Genomic DNA, 14,119 nt, shown 5'->3' with positions numbered 1-14,119 from the left:
TCTGTCTTCGCGAAACACGTCTTGTACTTTGAATTCCTAGACTACTTATCACCACTTTCCAATCTCAACGAACACACGGATGAGAGTACTTTGGAAGGGCTGACTCTACAACTCTGTGGACCTGGTGCAGGTTAGATTATCTGATGTTAATCGCCATAGTGTCTTCAATGTATCATGAACCCTAGAAACCCCAGGGCCTTTGAGTTGATTAGACATGGATTTAAATCATACTTTATGAGGTCTTACGCCTTCACTTTTACTAACCGAGCGTGAGAAACAGTTCAATTGAACCTTGCAAGTTATTGAGATGAAGACCACATGTATAAATGGAAAGTATTCCGAATAAATATCTTTAATCATTCTCCATTGAGTATAGGTTTTGAGGTATCTCAGTCGTGCCTACATAGAGCAGCATTTTTCTCACCTCTATTTTCAGTCACCCATCACAAATGATGGAGACAAGTCCAGGTCCTTTCTGAAAAAAAGGACCTTGAATCTTGTGGATGGATTCAACCAGATCACGGCTTGGGAATGTGAATGGTCTTGCTAATCATTAAACAACCGTGCAAAATGAACATCAGAGCGACGGGATGGAACTCGAAAATGGTACCCTCTGCGACAAGACCAAGGGGAATGTTTGCATGAGTCCAGCCCTGGGAAACCCAGTAGGCCATGAGAGCGGCAATACCCAAGGTAGTAGGGATGGGTGTTCCCTCGAAGTACTTGGACTTGCCAGTGTTGTCCTTGGGAAGAACGGCTACAGTGACGTTGAATCGAGCTAAGCGGGTCAGACCGCACAGAACAAAAACGGTGAGGAGAACGTGGTCGACGTTCGTACGGATACCGAGGGCAAAGGCAGCAACAGCGGGAGAGACACCGAAGGAGATCTGCGTTTATACATCTAAATTAGTCATTGAGTTCTTGCCTCCTTCGGTTATGGGATGTCTTACCAGATCCGCGAGCGAGTCAAGCTCCTGTCCCATCAGAGACGACTTCTTGCGCCACCGAGCAATTTTACCATCCATGAAGTCAAAGAACAGGCCGAATGGCATGAACGCAAGAGCAGCCCAGAGAGCTCCGTAGTCTGAAGGGTCCCCAAGGCAGTAGCGCATAGATGAGAAGATGGACATGACTGTACTGGACGGTTAGTGGGAGCGTGACAAGAGCTGAGAATTGTAAACTTGCCTCCGCAGAAGCCTAGAAACATCTACGTTAGCGATGCACATCCTAGAATACATGATGCAAACAATGTGTTGGCACGTACCGTTAAGCTCAGTCACTAGATCGGCAAGGTGGAGAGCTCTAGCGACACTATTAGATAATATTCGCACGTCCATATATCCATGATGCTCACTTCACCAGACTGAAATGACCATGTTCGGACGAGAGAAGCATCTTTTGCTTTTCTTGGCCTGGGAAATTGTAAGCAATGAACATGAGGGGTGAGGTGGTAAATTGCCAACTGACCTCCATCGCCCGAAGGTGGGCTAGGTTTGGAATTCGACGGCATGGTCGAAGGTCTACGGGACATGCTCAATGGATGACCAGGTAGAATATGGCGGTACTAGCACTAAGATGGAGAAGGTAGCGAGGGGATATGTGAATCCTGTTTCACAAGTTGTTGAGCCAAAGGTTCGTAGGCGGTCAAACGTCATCTATTCAACAAACCTTAGGCAAAACCGGGGGCTTGGATCCGCGCCACATATCAGCCACATCACCAGCCACAGATAGTACTAAGAGCGTGAGTATTGAAATCGAATAAACCTTGGAATGCTTAGAATACCTTCATATACCTTAGACTAACTTCTCTCTATGACTGATAACTACAGCACTGGATTATTACAGGATAGGAGTGATGCGGACTCTAGGCAATGTCTGATGTATCAGGCTCATTCAGTATGTAGAAAGCACATAGTCTATCAAGTTTGAACGAGAAGAATTGAAATTTTAAGCTTGGATCTGGACATATTCAACAGTTCCTGAAGCCAAGGAAACTTAACGTGTCAGGATTGCACAAGAAAGAAGAAAATATTCCGGCAAAAAGCTCCCGAATCCCCCAAACGCCGTAAGAAGACACATATTTTCGATCAGAAACGACCGCGACCACCTCCACGGCCTCCGAAGCCACCACCACCACCGCGACCTCCGAAACCACCACCGCCGCCACGACCTCCGAAGGAAGAGCCGCCTCGGCCGCCACGACCACCACCACGTGAGAATCCGCCGCGGCCTCGGTCACCACCTCCACGACCTCCAAAGCCACCACGACCCCGAGCACCTCCACGGCCTCCGAAGCCACCAGCACCGCGAGCGGCACCGCCAGCACGCTTGACCTTGGGTCCAGTTACCTTCGGCTTTGGTAGGAACCTAGGTCAAAAAGTCAGCAACAGGAAATCAATATGAAGTCTAACGAGTGGTGAAAACATACTTCTCCAGAGGAAGTAGCTTGTCGCCACCGATGTAGACCTTGTCACCAGGCTTGAACGAGGTGGCGACAATGCCGTCTTGAGGCTTAACGGTGAAGTAAAGCTGGTTGATAGGGCCGAGGACCTCATCGACCTTGCCGATGGGAGTCTGTAATGAGGAGCTTGTTAGCTTCGCACAGGTCGCTAACGGCCAAGGGTATTGTGTACCTTGTTCTCGAGGTAGATCGGGGCGTTGAAGTAGGGAATCTTCAAGTTTTCGGTCCGCTCGCAAACCAATTCACCTTCACAGTCGTGGAGCACAGTTCCCATTTCTATCCAATATATCAGTATCAATTTGTCGAATATATACATCAATTCGTTTATCGTAGGGGAATTTACCCAAAACCTGCGCCGGGGGACCGAACGATGGCTGGAAGCCTCCGCGGCCTATCACCAAAAAAATTTCGTTAGTTTCATTTGACTTCCTATCGCACGAACTCCCGGGGGATTACGCACCACCACCACGATTGGAGAAACCACCGCGGTTCGCACCAGTTCCGAAACTTCCACGACCTCTAAAAGACATGTTGTGCTGTTGTAGTTGGGGTTTGATTTGGCGTGAGAAAAGTTTTCAGGTGGTGGACGGTAAAGCGATCGCTAGCCAGGGCAGTTTCAAACCACGTGACTCACCGCCTCCGTCCCTCACGAAAGAGTCATTTTCCTATAGGGTTTTGAAGTCATTCAGTTTTGAACCTTTCCCTCCATTCTCCCCGGTTAATCTCTCTGCTACTGTCAGAAGAAACCACCATGGCTGAAGCCTCCAAAGATCTCCCCGTGCGCCCTGCCGCCGAGGCTCAAGCCACTCCTGAGACCGCTGCCCCGCCAAAAGATGCGAAATCGAAGTCCAAGGGCCCCCCGCCTGCTGATGAGCTGCCCGAGTGGCTGATCGAGCGCAACAAGCTTTTCGAGGAACTCTGGCAAGAACACCTCGAGCTCACCAAAACCCGTGACCACCCTGAGATCAATGTTACCCTCGATGTCGGCGACGGTAACCCCTCCCCCGTCCCCGCCAAGGCCTTCGAGACCACTCCTGGATCTTTCCTGCGCGATGTGCCCAAGGATGTGGCCAACAATGTTGTTATTTGCAAAGTGAACGGTGAACTTTGGGATCTGAACCGTCCCCTTGAGGCCGATTCCAAAGTCGTCTTGATTCCATTCTCCAACCCAGAGGGTCGTGAAGTGTTCTGGCACTCTAGTGCCCACACCCTGGGTGAGGCTTGCGAGTGTGCATTTGGTTGTCTTCTCTCCCACGGTCCTCCTACGCCTCAAGGTTTCTTCTACGATATGGCTATCCCCGGGGGGTATGTATTCCAGTCTACTCAATTGGCAACGAGTCATCACTAATATCTATGCCTTGTTAGACGTGTCGTTCGTGAGGGAGACTGGTCAGGATTGGATAACAGGGCGACCAAAATCTTCAAGGAGAAGCAAAGCTTCGACCGCCTCGAGGTTACCAAGGAGAATCTCCGCAAGATGTTCGCATACAGCAAGTACAAGCTGCACTACATTGAAAAACTGGTGACTGGAGAGAAGAGCACTGTCTACCGCTGCGGTACACTTGTCGATCTCTGCCGTGGTCCTCACATCCAGAACACTGGCAAGATAAAGACCTTCAAGATTATGCAGGTGAGTCATATCAGAATAATGCCTGAAGAGAACCATTTTCTGACAGTTTGTGTAGAACTCGTCGGCCTACTTTATGGGCGATCAAAGCCAGGACTCCTTACAACGTATTCGTGGTGTCGCCTTCCCGGACAAGAAACAGATGGTAGAGCACTTGAAGTTTTTGGAAGAAGCCGAGAAGCGCAATCACTTGAGAATCGGTAAGGAACAGGAGTTGTTCTTCTTCGATGAAGTGTCACCGGGTTGTGCATTCCTGCTCCCTGCTGGAACCAAGATCTTCAATGCCCTTCAGTCCCTCTTGCGATCTGAATACCGCAAGCGTGGATACCAAGAAGTCCAGACCCCTAACATGTACGATGTGTCCATCTGGAAGACTTCTGGTCACTGGGCTCACTACAAGGACGATATGTTTAAGCTGGATATCGAGAAGCGGGAGTGGGCCCTTAAGCCCATGAACTGCCCCGGCCACTTCGTCCTGTTCGGCCACCGTGAGCGCAGTTACCGTGAGCTGCCTTTGCGTGTTGCTGACTTTGGTGTTCTGCATCGAAACGAGGCAAGCGGTGCTTTGAGCGGTCTTACTCGTGTTCGCAAGTTCCAGCAGGATGACTCACACATTTTCTGTACCGAGGATCAGGTATGTAATTCTTATTTTTTATAATTGTTTGTTTCAATGACTGACTTTCTTTTACAGATCATGTCCGAGATTGAAGGCCTCTTCGAGTTCCTGCAAGCCATTTACGGCCTCTTTGGTTTCACCTTCAAGCTGAAGCTTTCCACTCGGCCTGACAACTACTTGGGTGAGATTTCTACATGGAACTACGCTGAGGAGCAGCTGAAGACTGCGATGACTAAATTCAAGGGCAATGACTGGACCATTGATGAGGGTGACGGTGCCTTCTATGGCCCCAAGATTGATATTACTATCGCCGATGCGCTTAAGCGTGAATTCCAGTGTGCCACCATTCAGCTGGATTACCAGGCACCTATCAACTTCAAGATGGAGTACATGACCAATGAGAAGTCTGTAGCTCAAGGTGACGAGGCCAAGGAGGCCAAGAAGGATGCTGAGGCTAAGCCCAATGACCTTGCCCCTGGTCGTGCTCGCCCTGTAGTAATCCACCGTGCCGTCATTGGAAGTTTCGAGCGATTCCTGGGTATCTTGATTGAGCACTTTGCTGGCAAGTGGCCCTTCTGGATCAGTCCTCGCCAAATTCTCATTGTGCCGGTCATGCCTGCCCTCAACGAATATGCCGAGGAGCTGCAGAAGATCCTCCAAGGTGACAAGCTGAATGTAGACATTGATATCAGTGGCAACACCATGCAAAAGAAGATCCGTACTGGTCAACTGGCCCAGTACAACTTTATTTTCGGTAAGTCTTTGTATCTTTGGGCGGACTATTCAATTACTGATCTTCTATAGTGGTTGGTGCTTCTGAGAAGGATAGCCGCTCTGTGAACATCCGTAACCGTGATGACCCAGCGACCCAGAAATTGGGTGTGATGGTACCTCTAGAGGAGGCTCGTTCCAAACTGCGTGCATTGCGCAAGGAAAGACGCCTGGATAGTACTCTGTAGGTTAGCTTACCGTCTTACAGTGTATACCGTAATGAAAAGTGAAATGAAGCATTTTATAGAGGAACCATAGTAGTAAGAGGTAGACTCCACTATTGAAGAACAAAGCTCGGAATGTCACATTTGTTGATTAGGCATCCTCCAACCGTTTCACCTCTTTACTTCTACTTTCTGTCCTTTCTTCCCTTTTCCTACTTCTATTTTTTTTACTCAATTTCTTTGATCACGTTTCTTTGCTTGAGTATTCTCTTATCTTCCATATATTAAAAGTACCAGGGCGCAAGTGGTGGCCTCATTTAAACCCGCCGGGTGATCGGACACTGCGGGGCTTTGCTTTTCCATCTCACCTCGAACTGTTTCTCCCCTTTTCAGCTTCTATCTTCTTCCTCATCTTTTTGGGCTGTTTCTCACCCTTACTTTCGTTGAATTCACTCAATACCTTCTCCCCTCCAATCGCGTTGTTATTCCCGACATCCCGCCATGGCTGATTTACAAGGTCGCAGGGTCTTCAAGGTCTTCAACCAGGACTTTATCGTGAGCGAACACTACACTGTCACCAAGGAGCTAGGTCAAGGTGCATATGGTATTGTCTGGTATGTTCTTTGAGACCCCGTCACAAAGTCCACGTGGGTCTGACGTTTTGTCTATTATAGCGCTGCAACCAACTCCCAGACTGGCGAAGGCGTAGCCATCAAGAAAGTCACCAATGTCTTTAGCAAGAAGATCCTCGCCAAGCGAGCTTTGCGCGAGATTAAGCTGCTCCAGCACTTCCGTGGTCATCGCAATGTACGTGGATATTTACGCCTTTGTTGATTGTGCCCCGCTCACACGCACAGATTACATGCCTCTACGATATGGACATTCCCCGCCCGGATAACTTCAACGAAACATATCTCTATGAGGGTGAGCGCTGCAATATTGCATTAATTGCAGACTTGGTCTGACACTTTAATAGAATTGATGGAATGTGACTTGGCGGCTATCATCCGGTCCGGCCAGCCTTTGACCGACGCGCATTTCCAGTCCTTCATCTATCAGATTCTTTGTGGTCTCAAGTATATTCACTCCGCTAACGTGCTGCATCGAGACTTGAAACCGGGAAACTTGCTCGTCAATGCCGACTGCGAGCTGAAGATCTGTGATTTCGGCTTGGCCCGTGGATTCTCTATCGATCCCGAAGAAAATGCTGGTTACATGACCGAGTACGTTGCCACAAGATGGTACCGTGCACCCGAAATCATGCTGAGCTTCCAGAGCTACACCAAAGCTAGTACGTTGATGATTTCTACAAACCCTACAAGAACGTCAAAGCTAACTATCTACAGTTGATGTCTGGTCTGTGGGATGTATTCTTGCTGAGCTTCTAGGTGGACGACCATTCTTCAAGGGTCGCGACTACGTCGACCAGCTGAACCAGATCTTGCACTACCTGGGAACACCCAACGAGGAGACCCTCGCGCGCATTGGATCTCCCCGCGCCCAGGACTACGTCCGCAACCTACCATTCATGCCCAAAATCTCCTTCCAGCGCCTGTTCCCGAACGCCAACCCCGACGCTCTGGACCTGCTGGACCGTATGCTGGCCTTTGACCCTTCGTCGCGTATTTCAGTCGAGGAAGCCCTCGAACACCCCTACCTGCACATCTGGCACGATGCCTCTGACGAGCCAACATGCCCCACAACCTTCGACTTCCAGTTCGAGATCGTTGACGACGTCCAGGATATGCGCAAGATGATCCTTGATGAGGTTATTCGCTTCCGCCAGACAGTTCGTCAAGGAAGCCAGTCCCAATCTATCCAGCAGCAGCAAATGGCCCAGCAGACCAATGTTCCCATCCCCGACAACCAGCAGGCTCCCTGGAAAGCCGAGGAACCGAAGCCTCAGGAGGCCTCGATTGGTGGTGGTCATTCTAATGACCTGGAGTCTTCGCTGCAGCGCGGCATGGACCACCACTAATCTTGTTTCCAAATCCTTTCATTGCGCCGACTTTAAATGAGGTACCAATGAAGTTTCTCCATCAATTTCATTATTTAGCAAAGAGATACCTCCAAGACGAAAGCCGGATTATTCAAGGGTTATTTCTCTCAATCACTTGAATAATATCCGCTTCAGTCTCCCTCTTTTCCACGTTATTTTTTCTATCCTACCATCTGTCATATGCGTGTTCTTTGTCGTATCGGATCTTATGGGTTATTTTTTTTTTGGATTGGACGCGAGTCTGAATTTTAGCATTGCCTTCATTTGGGCCATTCAATCCGACTTTTTCGGGTCTAGCAATAGATAGATGGTTTCTAGGCATAATCAATGCCACAAAATGGGAGGAGATTTGGCATGAATAAAAAGTATTGGAAAAAGGAGTTTTTGTCATGGTAAGATTAAAGAAACAGTAATTTAAAAATATATGTAAATTGAGACCAAAAGGTCTAATCAGTACGCACCAGTTCAAATGTAGCTTTCTCAACTTAGCCTTGAATGCCGCGGTAATGCCCAGACGAGTAATCCGAGGGTCAAGAGTGCGAGGGATCGTTCGCCACAACGGCTAAAATAGACTGGAAACGGAGCAGCATGAACAAAAGGCTCTGGGGGATGGGGTGATCAATATTGTTCATCGGAAGTTCGTTACTGGGAGAGATGTGATGCTCTTGTGTTCCAAGGTTCAGCGAATCAGGCTTCTAATACTCGACATATGCGAGATAGATTCTGCCATCACATATCCGAGACATAGACAGGTGCGCTTGCAGTAGTAGTACATGAGTAGTACATGGCTTCTCCTAATATTTCCCCTGTCATCCAAGAGTCACCATGCATGATGTGATTCTGTAATTTCTCGTTGACTCTCGTTGTCCACAGTACAAATTGAATTTCCGCATTGCTGCTCATTGACATTTTTTGGAGGGGTTTGCTGCGATCCTGGTGCTCTTATTCTCTGCATCAAGTATCTGTGTTCGTTATACTTGAACAATTAGTACAAAACAAATTGGGTCCATTCTGCTGATGTATACAGAAAAAGCATCTTTTGAGGCCCGTTTATTGAGCCACTCTATTGGAAGAGTCATTGCGTTGTTGTTTTGGTGAATATCCAAATCTAAATGACGCGCGTCATTCCAGGAGTAGTGGTAAACAGCAGCCTCATGCGTTGTTTTAGGTGGAAGTGAAGTAATGATGTTGGTGATCAGTCGTATTTGATGGAGTGATGATTCAGTAAATTGAGAGTGTGGAAGAATGTAGAAGAATCTAAGCTCTGATCCAAAGCCTGAAGATATACTTCTGGTTGATGAGTGAATTGGGCTGGAAATCGAATTAGTGAAACTGAAGTGAAAATGAGAAGGAGGGTGACGGGAGAATGAAAGCGAAGTGATAGCTGATGTCCAGGTACAGATCAGTAAAGATGAGCTGAATGCCTATCTTTTGGAATCATGGTATCTGCCAGCCTGGGGAAGACGTTAGTGTCATGGTCAACAACCCGATTGGTGTTCGCTATTCTGCGGACAGTGGGAATTTTCACCTAGATCAGGATGCCCTTGATGATAAATTCCTAGATTGGTATAGTTGACGATCTCTGAGGCCCAATGTACCATCCTCAAAGCTGTGGTAATGGTGTAATTGAGGGGTGAGACCTGCCTGCATCTAGAATAGCCTGCAACTGATGCAGAAGGGACGGACAAGCTGCTCGTTCTCGTCGTTTTGGGCAGAGCTTCATGCAGGAGATGAGGTCTAGATTGTAGGTTGACTGACTCTTTTTGACAAATAACATGTTTGCAATTCAAAAATAATGCAGAAGGGCCGTTGATATTCTTGCTGTGACATGTTTCAGCTGATGATGAAACCAGTGGTGGGAATTAAACTTGAAGCTGATAGACGGCTGTTTTTATGCTTGACTAAAGGTGATCTTCTCACAATTTGGAGCCATTTTGGATAGAACTGGGTTACTGCACTTATATATGGTGCACCCGCTCTACTAGTCATGAGAACTGCAGTAACCACCTATGTAGCCTGGGTGTCCTAGCTCGCTAAGGATGAACGATGGAAAGAATCTGGAGTGGAAGGCAACCTTGGGGGTGATGTGGCAATAAATAACCTTGGAAGAAGAAGATTTGGCGAAGAGCCCGTCCGAGAGTAACCCCGATGGCTTTTCATTATTGTAAATTGCAATTAAGAAGAATGGAACCCGATCAAATGCTCTCAATTTTTGATGGCAATCAAGACCGAAGAGCAAATTTTCTACAACGTGTTTGGCCCCTCGGGCATACTCAAAGGAAGAGAGACGGTTGTTCTTCTTAGCACACATGCCGTCAAGTACCTTCCATTTGCTGACCATATAGTTGTACTCGGAAGTAATGGCACAGTTGTGGAGCAAGGTCGCTTTCATGAACTTGTCGCAAATCAGCAATATGTCTTTGGTCTTGGCATCCGAGCTGATGTCCACGACATTCCTAGTTCAACAGTCGTTAGACAGTCCAAAATCGAGACCGAAGTTCAGATTCGAGCAGAATCACCTCTCTGTAGTACCAAAAGCGAGGAGTCATCCATGGCTGAACCCTAAATCGGTGCATCAAACAGAGCTATGGGCGACTCGACCGTTTTTGCACACTATGGCCGAAATATCGGTGCTTTCTGGCTGACTGTATTCCTCTCTTTAAGTATAATTTGCGGGTTCCTCTTCAATTTCCCTATGATATGGTTGAGCTATTAGAGCTCAGACTCTTTCAACAGACCCAGATCTCTCTATATTGGTATATATGCCCTACTCCAAGTCCTGGCCTTGACTACAATACTAGGTGAGGCACTGATTAGCTTGATATTGATTATTCGTAATTCTGGGTTCCGTCTATATGAGACCGCTCTATGTATAGTTGTTTCCGTGCCGCTAAGCTTCTTTTCTTAAACTGAAACCGGAACTGTGACCAATTTATTCTCCCAAGATATGATACTTCTCGACGGGGAGCTTCCATAGGCCTTAATTAATACTGTTGCGACAGCCGAGAAACAAGGCCATCAACAGACGGAAAGTATTTCGGCCGAAATAGCTTCTGCCGAGACAGCGACTCCGGAACTGGATTAGTATATCACGGCATCCTTGAACGATATGCATTCATCGCAAACGACACCCTTGAGCGATGTGCATTCGCGACAGTAATGTCCCGTCTTCACCGTCTCTTCTGTCTCGGACGAATGTTGACATTCGTCCAGGGCAGAGGGGCGCCCATGTACTATAAGTAGCTAGTTCTTTCATCAATGAAAAAGCAGACTTCACAACAACCACAATATTCAGTACTGTAGAGACCACTACACTTGGTGGTTTGTCTACGGTGTTGAGTAGTGGTTCGTTGGAGCTCACCGTTCTCAGTAACGAGCGATTAGCTAGCTACGCTCGCTAAGCGAGCGACAAATACGTCCTTGCAGACCTGGATTGCCATAGGAGGAGCTGTAGTTGCTGTAACATCATCTCCCTATATTATCATCACTTATCCCTTCGTCATCTTGATTCTCTATGTGGTTCAGAGATTCTACCTTCGCACGTCCCGTCAAATCCGACTCTTAGACTTAGAGGCCAAGAGTCCGCTCTAGTAAGATCTACACTAGTCAGAATAATAAAGTTAGTTGCTAATTTTTGTGGGATTTAGTACCCATTTTCTTGATATAATCAAGGATTTGGCTACTATTAGAGCCTTTGATTAGACAGAAAATTCCATTTCTATTAATAATAACCTACTCAATATATTATAGCGCCTAGACATGTGCATGGGTTGGGTATGGGTCAAAATTCATACCCATACCCAACCCATCAGGGGTAAGGTAAACCCATACCCATACCCAACCCAACCCACGTGGGTATGGGTTGGGTATGGGTCCCATATGGGTATTTTTGATGCCTTAATGCCTGATTTTCGCCTCAACCTAAACTAAATTAGGGTAATTAGTGTCTTAGTGCCTAATTTTTGCCTCAATCTAGTACTAACTAGGTGACAAATATCACGTGAAATAAAAGTCTTGGCAAAAAGATGGGTTTATGGGCTGGGTGTGGGTTTTACTTCAAACCCATACCCAACCCATATGGGTTTTGGGTAAAATTTCTGACCCATACCCAGCCCATTGTGGGTTGGGTTGGGTTGGGTATGGGTTTACCCAACCCAATGAACATGTCTAATAGCGCCCTATTTATCTACTAAGCATGATATAGCGATGTCTTACTTTTATACTTAATACTATAGTAGCAGTAATTACATTACTAGTAGTTGTTCTTACTACATAACTTCGCCTAAGCACTAGCTTTATAGGTGCGAGTATGGTGTCAATCATGAGCCTAGGTAAGACTCTATTGAGTCTTATGCAAATATATACTTTGTTAGAAACTTTAATAGGCGCTGTTTCTCGTTTAAAATCTTTTAGCGAGCAAACTCTTCCAGAAGATCTACCCGGTGAGGATATTCGCCTACCAGCTTTATGGCCAGAGTGTGAAGGGCTAAAGCTAATCTTAAATTCAGAACTAGCTAGGCACATGCTGTTTACAAAATCCTTGAAGAACGTGAACAATTCGGGGTGGAATCGTGAGGTATGCGGTTGGTGGGTCACGTGGTACAACCACGTGATAGTTCACCAGGATTCAACCTGTTACAATACCCCCCTCCTATTCTCCTGTTTTCCGGGGTCCATTCGAAGTCGTAATTGGTCCGTATCGTAGTTCAAAGGTGTCGAGAGCTGTGCAGTTTTCCATTGCGTCGATAGGTTCCCATGTCAGTTCTGCGTATCCTCGCCATTTCACTAATGCTTCCCTCCGCGATCCACGTCCAATTTTTCGCGTCCTTGCTTGTAGGATCTCTTCAATTTCGTATTCCAGATCTCCTTCGACTAACAGCGGAGGCGGTTGCGAATCGTCCACGATTTGTGACGGTAACGGGTCCGTTGCCGCGGGTCTTATTAACTCAACATGGAAGACAGGATGTATGCCGCTTGGCACATCCAGCTTCACTGTATGAGAGGATGGCACTTCTAGAACTGTGTATTTGGCGTGAAGCCAGTCTAGTTTCTTTGAAGGCCGTATCGTGCGTACATTCCGTAGGTTTAGCCATACTTTATCGTTGATATTATAGACTGGAGCGGCTCGTCTTGAACGATTCGCTTGTTCCTGTTGGCGTTCTTGGGCGATAGCCATCGCTGCATTTGCCCAATCGGTGGCGTCTTGTAGCCGGTTCGTGAACGTTTCCGCTGCGATCTCTGGTCCTTTCTCTGCTTGGACTTCTATCACTTCGACTGGATCGACATGGTATCCGTGTGTGAAGAAGAATGGAGATAGTCCAGTAGAGGTTGCGTCTCGGTTATTGATCGCCATGGCTACGATAGGTAGTAAACTTGCCCAGTCGTCCTGTGCGTACGTAGTAAAGGCGCGTAGAATTCGTTCGACTTCTTGATTTGCGCGTTCCGTAGCTCCATCAGTTTGGGGGTGGAATGCGGTAGATAATCGGCGTCGAATCTTTAGCTTTTCGCACACGATTCGCCAGAACCCCCCTACGAACTGTGGGCCGCGGTCACTAGTGATCGCTATCGGTAAACCATGATGCATATAAATATGCTTCATAAAGACATCTGCGACGCTTTCCGCAGTAATACTATGCATATCTATTAGGATCACTCCTTTAGATAGCCGATCAGTAATTACTAGACAATTCGTCGCTCTTTCTTTCCCAGTGGGTGGAAGTTCTGTGATGAAATCCATGGATAGTTCGGCCCAGATTCGTTGTGGAATCGGTAACGGTTTAAGTAGGCCTTGCTTCGAATCTCTCCAAATCGTGTTTCGTCCGCAAATGGTGCAATTCCTTAAGAATCTCCGTACATCGTTCGTCATTCCTGGCCAAAAGAATCTACGGGCCAGTATCGTATAGGTTGCGTCCCGTCCTGGATGTCCAGTCGTGTAGGAATCATGGACCTTCTGGATCAAGGTTGTGCGTAGTGGTTCGTTGTCTGGAATCCATGTCCTTTTCCTAAAGCGTAGAAGATTTCGTTCATCTAAGTCACACTCGGATAGGCTTATTTTCAGGTTCGATTCGGCAGGGATTCGTCGGTCTCCCTTTTCAAGTGCGAGTGCGAACTGCTGGTATATTTGATCTTCCTTCCGCGCGTTATTCCATGCTTCCTGCGTTTCTGCTTCTTCAAACATCGCCACTGGTATATCAAAGTCTAAAGGTGGACTTGGTTCAGTGCTATTGTTACGGATTGTTACTGATTCGAAGAGTTTCCGGAAACGATTCGTGAGCCTCTCATCAGAGATTCCTTTAGGTTCGTCTTGTCCTCGCCGGGATAGAGCATCTGGTTGGATCGCCTGTTTCCCGGGTCGATATCGTAGCTCAAAGTCGAATTCGGCCAGGATGTCTGCCCATCTCATTTGTCGTTCGCTTAGATCCTGCGCCTTATGAAAGTATCGTAGATTTTTGTGGTCCGTTAAGACCACGAATCGCGGGAC

The 14,119-nt window shown here is 47.2% G+C and overlaps 5 protein-coding genes across 5 annotated transcripts; 3 read left to right on the top strand and 2 right to left on the bottom strand.

Moving 5' to 3' along the window:
• Window positions 1–518: 518 nt before the first annotated feature.
• On the bottom strand, window positions 519–1,510 carry N7495_003634 (CDP-diacylglycerol-serine O-phosphatidyltransferase; the record flags this gene model as incomplete). Its single annotated transcript, XM_057206285.1, has 5 exons — window positions 519–887; window positions 951–1,132; window positions 1,265–1,302; window positions 1,355–1,412; window positions 1,468–1,510. The coding sequence occupies 5 exons, from the start codon at window positions 1,508–1,510 to the stop codon at window positions 519–521; spliced, it is 690 nt and encodes a 229-aa protein (XP_057063965.1).
• A 577-nt stretch (window positions 1,511–2,087) lies between these two features.
• Window positions 2,088–2,991, bottom strand: N7495_003633 (H/ACA ribonucleoprotein complex subunit GAR1/NAF1; the record flags this gene model as incomplete). The annotated part of the gene is made up of 5 exons (XM_057206284.1): window positions 2,088–2,367; window positions 2,429–2,574; window positions 2,634–2,737; window positions 2,805–2,852; window positions 2,922–2,991. The coding sequence occupies 5 exons, from the start codon at window positions 2,989–2,991 to the stop codon at window positions 2,088–2,090; spliced, it is 648 nt and encodes a 215-aa protein (XP_057063964.1).
• Window positions 2,992–3,212: 221 nt separating this feature from the next.
• N7495_003632 (threonine--tRNA ligase THS1) lies at window positions 3,213–5,663 on the top strand (the record flags this gene model as incomplete). Its single annotated transcript, XM_057206283.1, has 5 exons — window positions 3,213–3,766; window positions 3,827–4,091; window positions 4,147–4,722; window positions 4,780–5,458; window positions 5,509–5,663. The coding sequence occupies 5 exons, from the start codon at window positions 3,213–3,215 to the stop codon at window positions 5,661–5,663; spliced, it is 2,229 nt and encodes a 742-aa protein (XP_057063963.1).
• A 477-nt stretch (window positions 5,664–6,140) lies between these two features.
• mpkA (mitogen-activated serine/threonine-protein kinase SLT2) lies at window positions 6,141–7,617 on the top strand (the record flags this gene model as incomplete). Its single annotated transcript, XM_057206282.1, has 5 exons — window positions 6,141–6,253; window positions 6,314–6,446; window positions 6,497–6,563; window positions 6,616–6,930; window positions 6,986–7,617. 5 exons carry the CDS (start codon window positions 6,141–6,143, stop codon window positions 7,615–7,617), a joined length of 1,260 nt encoding a protein of 419 aa, XP_057063962.1.
• A 2,236-nt stretch (window positions 7,618–9,853) lies between these two features.
• Window positions 9,854–10,204, top strand: N7495_003630 (uncharacterized protein; the record flags this gene model as incomplete). The annotated part of the gene is made up of 1 exon (XM_057206281.1): window positions 9,854–10,204. One exon carries the CDS (start codon window positions 9,854–9,856, stop codon window positions 10,202–10,204), a length of 351 nt encoding a protein of 116 aa, XP_057063961.1.
• Between the last annotated feature and the right edge of the window lie 3,915 nt (window positions 10,205–14,119).

The sequence above is a fragment of the Penicillium taxi genome (assembly GCF_028828555.1).
Source record: "Penicillium taxi strain IBT 34144 chromosome Unknown utg000003l_segment0_segment0, whole genome shotgun sequence".
Lineage (NCBI taxonomy): Eukaryota > Fungi > Ascomycota > Eurotiomycetes > Eurotiales > Aspergillaceae > Penicillium > Penicillium taxi.
Note: the sequence above shows the minus strand (reverse complement) of the source record. Positions and strands in the feature narration are given on the sequence as shown.